The 13468-nt window shown below is 37.0% G+C and overlaps 1 protein-coding gene and 1 long non-coding RNA gene across 4 annotated transcripts in view; one reads left to right on the top strand and one right to left on the bottom strand.

Annotated features, from left to right (window-relative positions):
- Positions 1-225: 225 nt before the first annotated feature.
- LOC141555610 (uncharacterized) overlaps positions 226-13468 on the bottom strand; it is a 28905-nt gene continuing 15662 nt past the window's right edge. Inside the window, exons 2-3 of one of the 2 annotated variants that reach the window (XR_012486278.1) lie at positions 11521-11626; positions 226-780 (exon numbers count right to left, since the gene is read on the bottom strand). This is a non-coding gene — a long non-coding RNA (uncharacterized LOC141555610). The remainder of the gene's footprint in view (positions 781-11520; positions 11627-13468) is intronic. The other variant, XR_012486277.1, reaches the window with a different exon arrangement.
- NFATC2 (nuclear factor of activated T cells 2) overlaps positions 2655-13468 on the top strand; it is a 274601-nt gene continuing 263787 nt past the window's right edge. Inside the window, exon 1 of one of the 2 annotated variants that reach the window (XM_074288612.1) lies at positions 2655-2993. Coding sequence is in view for 1 of the 2 variants with exons in the window: in XM_074288610.1 (XP_074144711.1) it covers positions 2924-2993 (70 nt within the window). In the remaining variant the exon portion in view is untranslated. The remainder of the gene's footprint in view (positions 2994-13468) is intronic. The other variant, XM_074288610.1, reaches the window with a different exon arrangement.

The raw sequence follows: 13468 nt of genomic DNA, 5'->3' as shown, positions 1-13468 counted from the left end.
GGGCTAGCCTTTCCCCACTCTTTTGTGTGTATTGTCTCTCCAGCTACAGGATGAATTTCTTGAGAATACATATTACGTCTTAGGTTTATCTCATATTCCTCACAAATCTAAGAACTGAATGAAAAATGTAATAAATATTCAATAAATATTTATTGTTTAATTGATTGGTTGATATACATGGCAATTGATCTACCAATAAACTTTACAGGATGTTTTTTTTTTTTTTTTGTTTTGTTTTGTTTTGCTTTGTTTTTTGCCTTCCTTATAATTGGTTTATCTTTGGCATTTGAGACCTTTGTAAATTCAGATCAAATTTAAACCACCTTAACAGATATAAGACAAGAAAGAGGGGTCACTCAAGCTGAGTATTAGAATGACAAAAAAAGACTTTTCTTTATATACTATCTTCTCTTCTCCTCCCTACCTCCTACAGTCTTTAATTATTACAGTATTGAATCAACTGTTTGGGATGACATCTTTAATAGGAGTCTCACCAGAATTGTTTGTATTTATGATTTATTAGGCTTATTAAAGCATAGAGATACTAATATAAGGGTTCTCCAGTGAGTCACCTAGTCCACAGGCCCAGAATCCTTTGCAGCCTTCTTTTTGCCATCCCTGCTCTTGCCACCTGGACTCCTTCTATTTATTTTGATTCAATTTCTCTTTTTCCCCCCATTCATACATTGGCTCCTTCTTGTCCCAGCTGAGCTCCTCTATTTTTAGAGTCGTCGTGGATAATTTAGTGGGAGGAAGTTCCCCCGCTTTGCTGCAGCATCCCTAAAAAAGAGAGAGAGAGAGAGTAAAAAACAGTGGGTGGTTCAGTTCAAAAGGACAAAATATTTCTTGCCTGGCACTGGGAGAGGAAAGAAGTTGTCTGAGGAACCAAAAATTTGCTAAACTAAGAAGCTTGAAAGCTGTATCACAGAAGGGCAAATTAGGTGACTCAGATGTGACTCCCAAGAGTCCAGCCTTGTAGTATAAATGTACTTTAAAAGGGGAAAGCTCTTATGTGTGACCAAGAATTTATTCTATAAAATGTGCCTAATGCTGCTCTTCCTAAGTTCCCAAGTGTTGTGCACCTGGGAAGTGGAGTCTGGGACTCCATTCAAAGGCCAAGAAATCAGAGTGGACCCAAGCCCAAGAGATGCCCAGGAATGACTTTGGCAAAGGAGGTTTCCTTGAAGAGGGACACTTGGGCTGATCAATCCATTGTCTCTGATCCCCCGGTGCCTTATGTTTTCACTGAATTGAATTATATAAGTCTTATTGCTGGAAGTTGGAAAGGCTATCCTTATGGGCTTGACAGCATCCAAAAGGGATGAGAGGAAAGTCAGGTGCAAGGATGTTTCCAGGTCCCATCCCAGTTGCTAGCCTGCAGGACAACAAACCCGAGAAGCCAAAATTCAGTTTGTGACAGCTCTGCAAGGCTATTGTGGGATGAGAAGTGGAAAATGGAAAGGTCCTGTGTGTGCCAGCCAGCTCTCAATGCCTCTTAAGTTCAAGCCTTTGCGAGAAAGTGGGAGATGAGTCACTCTTTGGTTGCTACCCACAGTTTTATCAGACCTGGACAACACTGTCTAAAATGTCCATTTTCAAAGCTATGCTCCCTCTGTGCCCCCCAATTTCCTTCTTTCTATGCAGGTGAAGCACTTCCCAGATTTAAAGACCAAGGGGAAAAATGGTTTGAAACTTCCTTCATATCTCCTCATTGAACTTTCCCATTCTCATCTATGTGACTCTAAATCGTCCTTGCCTGAGGGTCCGAATAATGGCTTTAGGTGGGACAGTGAGACCTGTCTGTCCGAACCTCCTGAAAAGTTCATGACATTCTTTTCCTGTTTGCACAGAGCATGTGTAAACACAAGCGTTGCTTGGTTTCCATGCCTTCTTGGCTATTTCATTATTGCTGGCGTCTCTGAGCATCACTGGAAACCTTGGATTTTCTAAATGAATCTAAAAATACTTTTTGAAAAATTTCGAGGTTGGGGAGATGACACAATCCACCATTATTTATTTATTTTTCTCTCCTTTTCCCAGGACTCACCACGCCTGTAAAATTGCCGGGGGGGGGAGATTGTTGGCAATGTAAGGACAGCAGGGAAATGATCAGTGTGGCTTTTTTCAGTGGCAAAGGGGCACACAGTGGGCACTGCCTGGGACTTTGGAGTTCACCACTGGGGACTTCTCTAAAAGACTCTGGCTGAAGAAATAAGGCCATTCTGCATTTGGGCAATGATTTATTCCAAGCAGCAGCCTGCAAGGGGGCTAAGAGAAAAAGGTGTCTGGTGAAAGACTTAAGAACAGAAGCTATCCAGCTTTCAGAATCCTGTAGCTCCTACAAGTTTGCCTGGAGAGCACACTGCGCACACGCACACATATTGGGTCTCCCCCCTCCCCCCTTCCTCCTCTGTCTCCCCCTCCCTTTCAACATCATCCATATTTCTCCCTCTCTAACTTTCTGCCTAACAATTAAGTGCTTGTGCAGCTAGACTAAGGGAGCCACAGAGCCTGCCTTGGCTGGGAGCAGGGAGACGTCATGGATTCCTGAGTGTGAAGTTTGCAGGAAAACCCTTAGTTTAGGAGATGGAGTAGATCCAATGGTTTCCATGGCACTAGATAAACAGGAGGAAACAGTGAGGGAATCCCGTTATTTTACAGCATTCAAAGACTATAAACACTCAGCGCTGGGAAGGAAGTCGCCTTTCCCTCTCTAGTAACCCAGATCTCAGACTACAGAACTGACTTCATTGCATGAGGAGCTCTACTCAGTTCGGATCCTCCCGGGTTCCTCTTCAGCTTCCCAAGAGGACAGCACAGGGCTCCCTCTCAACCAGTAACCACTGGTTGAATATGGTTTAAAAAGAAGATTTCTTAGCCTCTTCACTTTTGTTCCTGATATTTTTTTTAATCCTGAATCCAAATGCAGAGAGAGACTGCCTACAGATTGGTACACTTCCATCACCATCACATCATGAGGTCTATGGATCAAGGTAAAATTCTCACCATCCTATTTTTTTCCTCTATCCCTTTCCATTCCCTTTCTCCCACTCTTTTTTTTTTAACCTTCCCCTTTTCTCCTGAAGAATGATTCTGTGACTTCTCCTCTAAGTTCTTGAGAGCATGTTTGATTCCATTGCTACTTCCCTCATTTTATACTGCACAGGTAGAAGGGAAGAGATGAGGTGAAAAGACAAGAGCCCAGTTCTCTTCCGAAGCGTGGGAGGGAAAATACTGGTTTGACATCGACTGTGTTCTACGGCGATGAAATGATAGAAAGCAACTCTTCCTTAGTAGCCCAGCCAGAAGGATTTTCCTCTATACAAAACATCATGAGGGATCTCTTGCTAACTAACTGCTGGGTACTTAACTATTTCAATACCAAGGATTTTTAAAAAAAAATTTAAGTGAAGGTAGCTCACAAGTTTCATTTTGAATTTTTCTGAAACAAACCAGGATCGATATCACAACACAGAACTTACTTTGAAGGTTATTAGTTACTTTGGTGTTTTAAGCATCAGAGCATCTCAAGGTAGATTTTGGCTATTGTTTCGATGTTCTGTATTAATATATAGAGAGGTTCAGGCATACACACACTTATATTTGTATATACACACATGCACATATGTGTACATATATGTGCATGTTGAAGTGTATGTGTGTACACACACACACACACACACACACACACACACACACACACACATATATATATATATATATATATATATATATATATATTGCATGTGGCTGTTGCTTTAAAGTGCAACGTACCATCAGTTTGTTTAGAGAATTAATTACAATTGCGTTTCTTTGGTTTTTCCCTTCAGTATTTGCCCTAATACCATACCATTTTAAATCTGATGGACTAATTGGGTTTGCACTTTGTTCTTGATCCAGTTTGTGAGAATGTGAGATAAAAATATTCCATCTGGTCTAGATTGTGTTGGGGTTTTAGCAATATAATCATAAATTGGGCTTTAAAAACTAGAAACCAGGGCAATCTGATCTCTTTTTCAGGCAAGGGCTCCATGTATGGCATGGGGCATTCCTGGAATGAAGAGATGGAAGAGTTAAGTGAAATCCATGGAGGAGGAGTTTGCTTCATGTCATAAAATCTGGGTTGAATGTAGTTTTTGTGCTCAGCATAGCTGATTAAAGTTCTCGGGGAAGAAACGACAATTTTAGTAAATAAAGTTGAGGTGCTTTTTCAGAAGCAGGATAAGGGTGAACGCCTCCTTATTAGGTGAGCTGGGAATGTGGGGCAAGCCTGCTTTTATGCCAATTTTAGCTGACTTGGGCCATTTAGGACAGTGTTATGTCAAAAGGAACAGCATTTTTGCCAGTACCAGTCAAGTCTGTTTTCTCTTTTTCAGTGGCCATAGAATATGTCCTTAATACGCATCAGTTATAAAACCAGTGCTTCCAGATAATGAAATAACAGATCTGTTTAGGTGGGGGATTAATTTGACTGTTGTATATACTAGGGCTTAACATTTGATGTTATGATGGGGCAGGACAAATGCCAAATGCAGCTTCCAGTCTGAGAGGGAAAAAAGAGCATCCTTTTCTCCTGTGTGACTTAATAGGAGTTTCAAATTGTATATGAACTAAAACATAGCAAAGCAAAAAGCCTCTTACTCTAGATTTAAAAGCTGGACCCTTGGCTGGGTTTTGAAGTATCCGTCTCCTATCCCTTGACTTCTTGGACACGTGCACAAAGCTCTGTGTGCGTGTGTGAGTGGGGAAACAAGGGCACCATATTGTTCTGGGCAAACCACACTCCGCATGCCAGGCACAAATGTACACACATAACACAATACTAGTCTGGATCCCACATCACAGACAGCTGGCATGGGATGTCTAAAGAAGTCAGAGTCATCCATGGCTTCCTCTACATTTCAGAAGCAGTTCAAGTTACCTTCATGCTGGGTCATGGCAGCTATCTCAAGTTTGCTGCTGAATGTGTGTGTGTGTGTGTGTGTGTGTGTGTATGCACGTGTACACATGTATGTGTGTATACTCTTGCATGCAGACTGAAGGGTTATAATAGAAAATTGAAATATTTGCATAATAAGATACTTCAGTTGCTGCAAAGCCTTCTTAGAGAGTCTCTAGAACAAATAGAAAATATGAATAATGTGTATACACTTTTGTTTGGAAGTCCAAAACAGAAAGCATCAGAGATTCACGTAGATACAAAATTCTCTGCTCATTATAGGAAAAGAATTTTTTAAAAAAGCTTTTTTCCCTCACATAAAATGGATCAAGAAAAGGTTTGAACCCCTAATTTTGGGACACATCAGAGGAAGAAATCTTTCTCTATTAATGCCAGTTGACACCTTTTCTATAGTTTAATAGAGTCTTAGGGAGTTGTCTAGAATTCTGAGAGATTTGTGACAGATGCAAGGTCATACAATCAGTATGTGTCAGAGGGTTACTTGAGTCTTCCTAACTCTCAGATTTCCAGCTACTATAGAAACTGTCTATTTCATCAGAAAAAAATAAAAATAATGCTTTGAGAACCAGATCTTGCTTTAAAGATTACTAATTATATTTCTATAGCACCTCATGATTTTCAGGTAACCTACTATCACATAGATTACCTTTTAAGACTTAAGGCTATCCTGAGAAATGGGTAGTATTGCCCTTAGACAGATGTGGAAACTGAGGCCCAGAGCGGTGAAATATCTGTAATTCCATATTTTTGAACTGTACCCTTGAAGTCAATTGAATATGCAAACGTTAGGAACTTTGACCAGATTATTGCCTTAATTCAGATCCGCTGCCCCACCGTACATCATGTACTATGTTTAAAAAAAAAGACATAGTCACTCCTAACTTAACCTCTGGAGAGGTCCCTATTTATATAATGGGGAAGCCAATTCCAGACAATGTGATATAAGGGAGAGAATTCTGGAGTTGTAATTAGAGAATCTAAGGGCAGGTCTCAATTTTGCCAGGTAGGAGCTATGTAATCTTGAACAAATCACCTAATGTCTCTGAAGTTCAGTTTCCTCATATGTAAAGTAAGGATAATGATACTTTTACCATTTCCTATTACCTTACAGTATTGTAATGAAAGCACTTAGTACGCCTATAAAATCTGGCTTATATTCATCACCATCATCAGACAATGAATACTCTCAGACAAAAAAAGCACTGGCCAACTTGAGGTAATAACATGGTCACCTCCTTATAAAGAAAGCTATTTAACAAGAGCGGAAGAGTGTAAACAAGTAGAAAGAACACTGGGTTTGAAGTCAGGATACTTGGATTAATAGCTTAGACTTTGCCACTTGATGCCTTCATAACACTGGGTAAGTCATATCTCCTCCTGGGATCTTAATTTCCACTTTCTCTTCTAAAAAACATGGACTTTGGGCTAGATGACCTCTAAGGTTCTTTTTAGTTCTGACATTCTATCATCCTATTAAGTCTTTCACAGTCTCTTAGCTTCCCTGGTCTTCCTGGATTATCATTCCAGCTGAGTTTCTTCCCATTGCCATTAACCTTTCATCTGGGTCCAAAAATGTCTAATCCACATGTGATTAATATCATAGAAACAGAATATCTAATGATAATGAACAGGGAGTCCAAAGGAGAGGGGGTGCTCAACATGATTGTAAGACTTAAGTTTTGGTCCTTCCTTAATATACATATATACAAATTCAAACTCTTGCCTTATTTCTTTTTGGGAGTGAGCTAATGTATATTGTTGTGCATACGTGATGATTTATTGTCAATCTGTATTACCCAAGAAACCTACCTTTTCCTTCTTATAGTTGTTTTTCAGGAGTAAATGGAGGTAAATTCACCATTAGCTTTGGGTTACTATATAAAACTTCCATAAAAGTGACTCCTGGATTCTGTGCAGGTAGCCTAATTTGACAAAAACTTCCATTCCTATAGTAATGTAAGACTGACAAAGCCTATTCCTTATAACAATCCAGTACAGTAGAGAGTACAGTATTATTATCCCCACTTTACAGATGAGAAAATTAAAGTTCAAATAATAATAACTATACATATATCATCTTAAGATTCACACAGTGTGAGATATTTAGTACAAATGTTTTTTAACTCCTTTCCTCCCCCAGTAATATCACAGCTATTCAGGTAGGATCACAGCTATTCAGGTAGGATCTGGCATGCTTTTTACATTCTGGCAAATAGGCTGGCAAGTCTTCTATTGAGTGAAATGACTGACATTTTTATTGTGCTTAAAGGTTTGCTTATATTAAGTATTGTCCTTACAACAACTCTGTGAGATAGTGTAAGAAAGATAGTGCAAGAATGAGAATTCCTCTTTCATAGACAAAGAATTGAGTCTCAGAGAACAGTTTGGCCAAGGTTATTCAATCAGCCTGGATTAGAGTCTGTATTCAGATTCAGTTCTTTTGACTCCAGATGAATGTTCTTTTCACCCTATCGTCCATCAATAGTTCTGTTTTGAATGTTCATTTGGGGTCAAACAATTCAATTCAATATCATAATTTAGTTCAGTAAAGATTAAAGTACCTATTATGAGCCAGGAGTTATGCTAGGTGCTGGCAAAAAAAACCCCAAAACCGAAACAAAAACAGTTTAACTGAACAAAAACATAAAGAATATCTTCTCTCAAAAGAGCTACACATTTTAAAAGATGTCCTAAAAGTCTTAGTTCTGTTTTCTGCTTTTATTATCAAAAAATGTGCTGACAGAATTGGGTAGTAGGTAAATCGCATGAACATAAGTAAATACAAAAATAATTTCTGGTGGAAAAGCAAAATTTTAATATAAAAGAATGTTTGTTAATAAAGGAACAGTCATTCCATAGCACAGAATAAAAGGATAAGAATAGTGATAAACAAAAATATATTCAGTTTCTATCACACATAAAATCATGTGCTAGATATTTAATCAGGGCCAAGGGAAGAAATACAAAGAGAAAAAAGACAAGTTTCCTCTTCTCTGGAACCTTATAGTCATATAGAGATATAATAGATACACACATATCTTTGACAGATCTAGGGTTTTTTTTTTCTGCACTGGTGAAGACCAGGGCTATTTAAATTTTTTGCACTTACAAACCCTTTTCACTTGGGAAATTTTTGATGCTCAGTATACAGATATACAAAAGAGGTATACATATCAAATATTTACTGATAATAAATTTATCTTAAAACAATTCTTTGGTATACGTATAATTTTTGCCATTTATTAAAGACAAAAGCAAATTTGCATACTAATGACATAGATGTGCTTGTTTATTTTTATATAAAGAATTAAATCTTGGAGGAATATTTGATACTTTTTATTATTGCCGAATTTTTCGTGATCCCCACATTCAGTTACGGGGCCCCAGATGGGGCCATGAACCACATTTTAAGAAGTTTTGGTGTAGACTACTACCCATTCACATCTTCTCATACTATAGCATTCTTAACACAGTTCTTTCATAAATTCTGTGTAGCAAATCTATTTATGTACTAGGTTTTCTCCTAGGTTAAAAAATTTCATGTATTCCAATAAATGTGTAGGCTGTCCCTCTACTAGTTATTTACTAGTGGGGTGACTCTAGGTAAGTCATTTAATTTTTTTTTAGCTTCAGTTTCCTTGTTTATAAAAAATGGGGATAATAATAGTACCTACCTCCCAAGTAGTTGTCAGACTAAAATGAGAGAATATACATAAATACATACATGCACACATATTTATATCTATATAGCAGTTTGCAAACTCTAAAGTTCAACATAAGATTAGCCAGTTATTGTTTTCATCATATTAATTGCTGTTTTTATCATTCTTTATTTCTTCTATGCTGATCCATCTCCTTTTTTAGTAAGACTAATTTTTGATGATTTTATTTGGCTATTCTTGCATCCAAGTTATTATTGGTAACATATTGCTGCCTATTTATATCTACTTTGTTTTTTTGCCATTGTCCTTTTCTTACATTTACCTGAAATTTATATTATTTTTAAAAATGTGGTATTATATGACTCAGAGAAATCTAAAATCACTGAAAAAATACTGATGTTTATAAGATTGAATTCTGTGGCAGAACTTTAAAAAAATTATACTAAAATATAAAAATAAATCATGATTTGCAAATATCTTCATGAATGCCCTTTGTATTGCATTTGCTATCTCTGAATGAAAGATAAATGAATGGATTAACAAGTAATAAATAACAAGGGCCCAGGTTTTGAAGCTGAATGTCAAATCTGCAATAGATTAAGTCTTAATGGTTTACCATCTTTCTTTGATAATGCTTAGTGTCTGTGGATCAGAGAATGTGGAGAGTAGTGATGATCCAGTGTTGATCATTGATCAGGAGTACTCAGAGGAAACTCTCAGGTTTAAGGGAATCCAAGATGCTAGAGGACAATTGATGAAACAATAAACCATCGAGTCTAGAGTATGAGGAAGTCCTATGTAGCCAGGAAGAAGGACTAAATTAAGTAGGTGGTTTTGTTTGGGCTATGAAAGGTTCAGGTGAGGACAGAAAACACGTTTGGCAATAGAATGAAACCAATGGCAGGTGAGAAGATTGTGGTCAGAGAAGAAAAGAATTGAGTTATAGATTTTAAAGATCTTAAAGTTATAGATCTTTTTATAGACTTATAATTAGTGAGATGTGTTCTTGGATGATGTGATGGTGAGTTCATATTTCGGTAGAGTGGAGATGCACTTTGTAGAGGGGAAATCAATGAAAATAGTGTGAATTCAAGTAATCTCATGATTTATCTTCATGAAGGCTGCTAAGTCTTCAGTGAAGATGGAGGAGAGTAGAAACATAAGCTGGTTGCTGATATTATTTAGTAAGGTGGAATTGGTAGTACTCCAAAATACTGATGAGGATAGTATAAACAAATGGTACAGAATTTGAATAATAAGAAATGAAGAGAGATGGTTTGAGGGACAAGGAATGGCATAAGATAATACCAGGACCTCTATATCATCTAACTGAGTTAGGAAGAATGAATGATGACATCTCTATAAGAAAGGCAATCAGTGAATGTGGCGTTTGCATGGAAGGATTTGATTTAAGTTAAGGAGTTAGAAGAAGGGGGACAGAAAACAAATCAAGCAAAAAGGGATATTTATCCAAAGTGGATAGTTCCTAACCTCAAATAATGGTTCCATAGGGCCTAAGAGAAAATAAGAGTAGTCTAGAAGCCAAAAGGGAGAACAGGAGTGGGGTAAAAATATAAGGGCTTGACAGATAGTAGCCAAATAAGCCTTCTCAGCTCTTTAGTAATTATTTGAACTCTTCCATTGTTCCCGTGTCAGGATTAGTTGTACCTCCTTCCTTTCCAGTAGGCCAATAATTTAAATGGATTTCTCCAGCTGTGGTACCTGTTTAGAACATAAGTAATTTTAGGGCCACAACACTTCAGGAATATGGTTAGACAGTCACTTATGAATGATTCAACAGGAAAATGTTGATCTGAAAGAAATCTACATCTGAAATCCTTGACTCTCTATCTCTTAAGATAGTTACATCTCATGAAAATAGCTTTATGTATCCTGGCACATATATGTGAAAACACAAACACATATATGTGCATATGTATTATAGGAATTTAAGTATCCCTGATTATAAACTCTGACATAAACATCTGGAGTGTTAATGAAAGCCAGAGTATACCTAAAGTGTGGGGAGATGAAGTTTCTGGAACATGGCTAATGTACAACTTGAATTTCTGGCTTAGTCACAATTCTGCATCCTGCTTTATAGTTGGGAAGGATTTCTTGTAATGTGGGTTTTCAGGATTTAAGTTTTATATTGGAGATTTTAAAGTTCATAATTATTGATGGTTGTGATTACTCCCACTGGTAGAAATTCAGCTGATTAGCTTGGTTACTTATAATATAGGGTATGAGGCTGAGGTTGGAAATCTTAGCTTTTTTTAAAGGGGTCTGATGCTTTTATAAGACCTTGTACACCTATCTGTTACTGGATATCAATAATAATAAAGATTATTAATGCAAAATAACATTATCACCAAGCTTTGCTTATAATCCTGTGATCTCTCAACCTGTGAAAGAATGACATTGTTTCCTCAAGACATCTTGAGGAGAGGTTCAAGCTGCTGCAAAATAAATGTTTTCTATTTCAAGATTAACAGTTTGTGCTCATAGGAGTAAAGGCTGAAACCAGAACTCTAATTCTTTTGATACTTAGAGGACAGATTATAAAGCAGGAATGAAAACCTAATTGTGGAATACTGTCAGCTTCCTCAAAGTGCCCTGCCTATGACTTGTCTTTTGATTTTGAGGGGGTAACTTTATAAATTAGGAGTTAATCTGTGAACTGACTGAGCCCATGGCCTTTTCTTTTATTAGTTACTCTTCACAATAGGGTTGGATGATAGCAAAATGCATCCTATGGTGCTTGGATCTGAAGGAACATTAGGTTATCAAGAACTACTTTTAGGTAGCCAATTATTTTTTAAATAAAATCTTGGATTGGATTTTTAATAAGGTACTCAGGATTGTACTTTATCCACTAATTCATGTAGCATCACTCACGGTCTTTTTCTTCAAAAGTTATTGTTATTCAAGTTGTTTTGGAGCAGGAGTTCTTAACCAGGGATCCATGGATACCAAAAAGCTCAATGGACAGATTTTAGGTGATCTGTGAAATTGGATGAGAAAAAATACATCATTTTTTTTTTTACTAACTTTTGAGTTCTTTTATACTACCATGTATTTTATTTTATACATTTAAAACTTTTTCTGAGAAGGATCCATAGGCTTCACCAGTTTGAAAAAAGTGTCTTAACACACAAAAGGTTAAGAGTCTCAGCTTTAGAATTCCAAGTAGATTAAAATTTTCAAAGTTATTTTCAATATCTCAGTGTAACTCTTAGAATTGAAAACAGTACTCTATATATGGTCTGATCAGGGTCAAGGATAACGGTGCTGCCTCTCTTTTTAGTTTTTAAAAATCCTCTTTCTCTTGATACTCTTTGTTACTTCTTTGACTTGTGTAACACTGATTTTTTTTCTGATTTTCTTTTTATAGCTGCCGACCTTCTTTTTCTTCTACCTCCTAAGTGTAGGTGCCCCTTTTCCATAAAGTTCTGTCCTTGTTCTCCTTCCCTTCCTTTCTCTTTCTTTCTTCTTCTCCTTCTTTTCCTTCTTCTAACTCCTCCTCTCCCTCCTTTTCTTCTCTTCCTTCCCTTTTCCTCTTTCCCTTCCTCCTCCCTCCCTCTTCTCCTTCCTCCTCCCTCTACTTCTTCTCCCTTGACTCTTCTTCTCTTTTGTCCTCTTTTCTTCTCCTTTTACTAAATGCATATGAATCCTAAAGCTCTAGCACTATTAGATTTAACTTTATCTCTTCCTTCCAAAGCTTGTCCTTTCTTCCAAACTTCCCCATCATTTTCTAATACCTAAGCTTAAAATCTTCCTCTTTTCTCCCTCCCTATATCAAACAAATTATAAATTCTGCCTTCACAGCATTGTGCTCCCGATTCTGTTCCTCTATTTCCATTCATGCTATTGCAATCTTAGTTCAAAATCTTATCACCTGTTTCACAGATTACAATAATAAATTACTAACCTCTAGTTTTTCCCAGATCCAAAATTTCCCAAATCCGGCTTTTATGTAGCCGACAAAATAATCTTCCTAATGCACAATTCAGAACATACCACTCCCACACTTAAAAACCTTTAGTGATTCCCTATTACCTACAAAACAAGCTTTAAACTCTTCAGCCTGGCATTCTGACTTTTACTAGTCTGGCTCCAACCCACCTTTCCATCTTTGTTTCGTAGTAATTCCTTTAACATAGGAATTTCAGCCAAAAGAAATTATTCATTGCTCCTCAAATTTATCCCAATTTTTCCCACTTCCATGATTTTGAGAATCCCAATCTTTGACTAGCACTGATCTAAATATTAAAAGGGGAGTTTTAGGAAGTGACCTAAAAACTTTTAGCAATATATTATTGGAGAAAGAAATCTTTAGTCTATGTCTTTCAGCCTCTGTGTGGTTGGACAGGGTTACCAACACTTGTTGTATGCTACACTAGAGACAGGTTAAAGTTATTTTATTTGGATAAACTCAATTTATCTCCATCATGGAAAGGCTCAACACTAAAACAGAGAATCTGAGGACTTGGAATCTTAATGAATGAACATATTGGTTTTAGCAACATAATCTTCTCCTGATTCTATCTTCCTTATTAGTTCTTCTTCTTGCTCCCTCATACTGCCCCATATAAGATTATACTTCAACAACTCAAATATCATCTCTTTGAATATGTCAACAAACTTCTTAAGCAGACTGCTCCATTGTTAGTACTAAGCCTATGAGAGTTTTTCCTTATGTTAAGTTGAAATCTGCCTCTCTTTAAGTTCCACTACCAATACAAGTTCTGCTTTTCAAGGCCAAGGAGAACAATTCTGATCCTTCCAAATGACACAATCCTTAGGACATCTGATTGCTGTGAGCCAGTCCCACAAGTGTTCTCTA

The sequence above is a fragment of the Sminthopsis crassicaudata genome, chromosome 2 (assembly GCF_048593235.1).
Source record: "Sminthopsis crassicaudata isolate SCR6 chromosome 2, ASM4859323v1, whole genome shotgun sequence".
Lineage (NCBI taxonomy): Eukaryota > Metazoa > Chordata > Mammalia > Dasyuromorphia > Dasyuridae > Sminthopsis > Sminthopsis crassicaudata.
The sequence above is the reverse complement of the archived record's forward strand: the minus strand, read 5'-3'. Positions and strand labels throughout refer to the sequence as shown.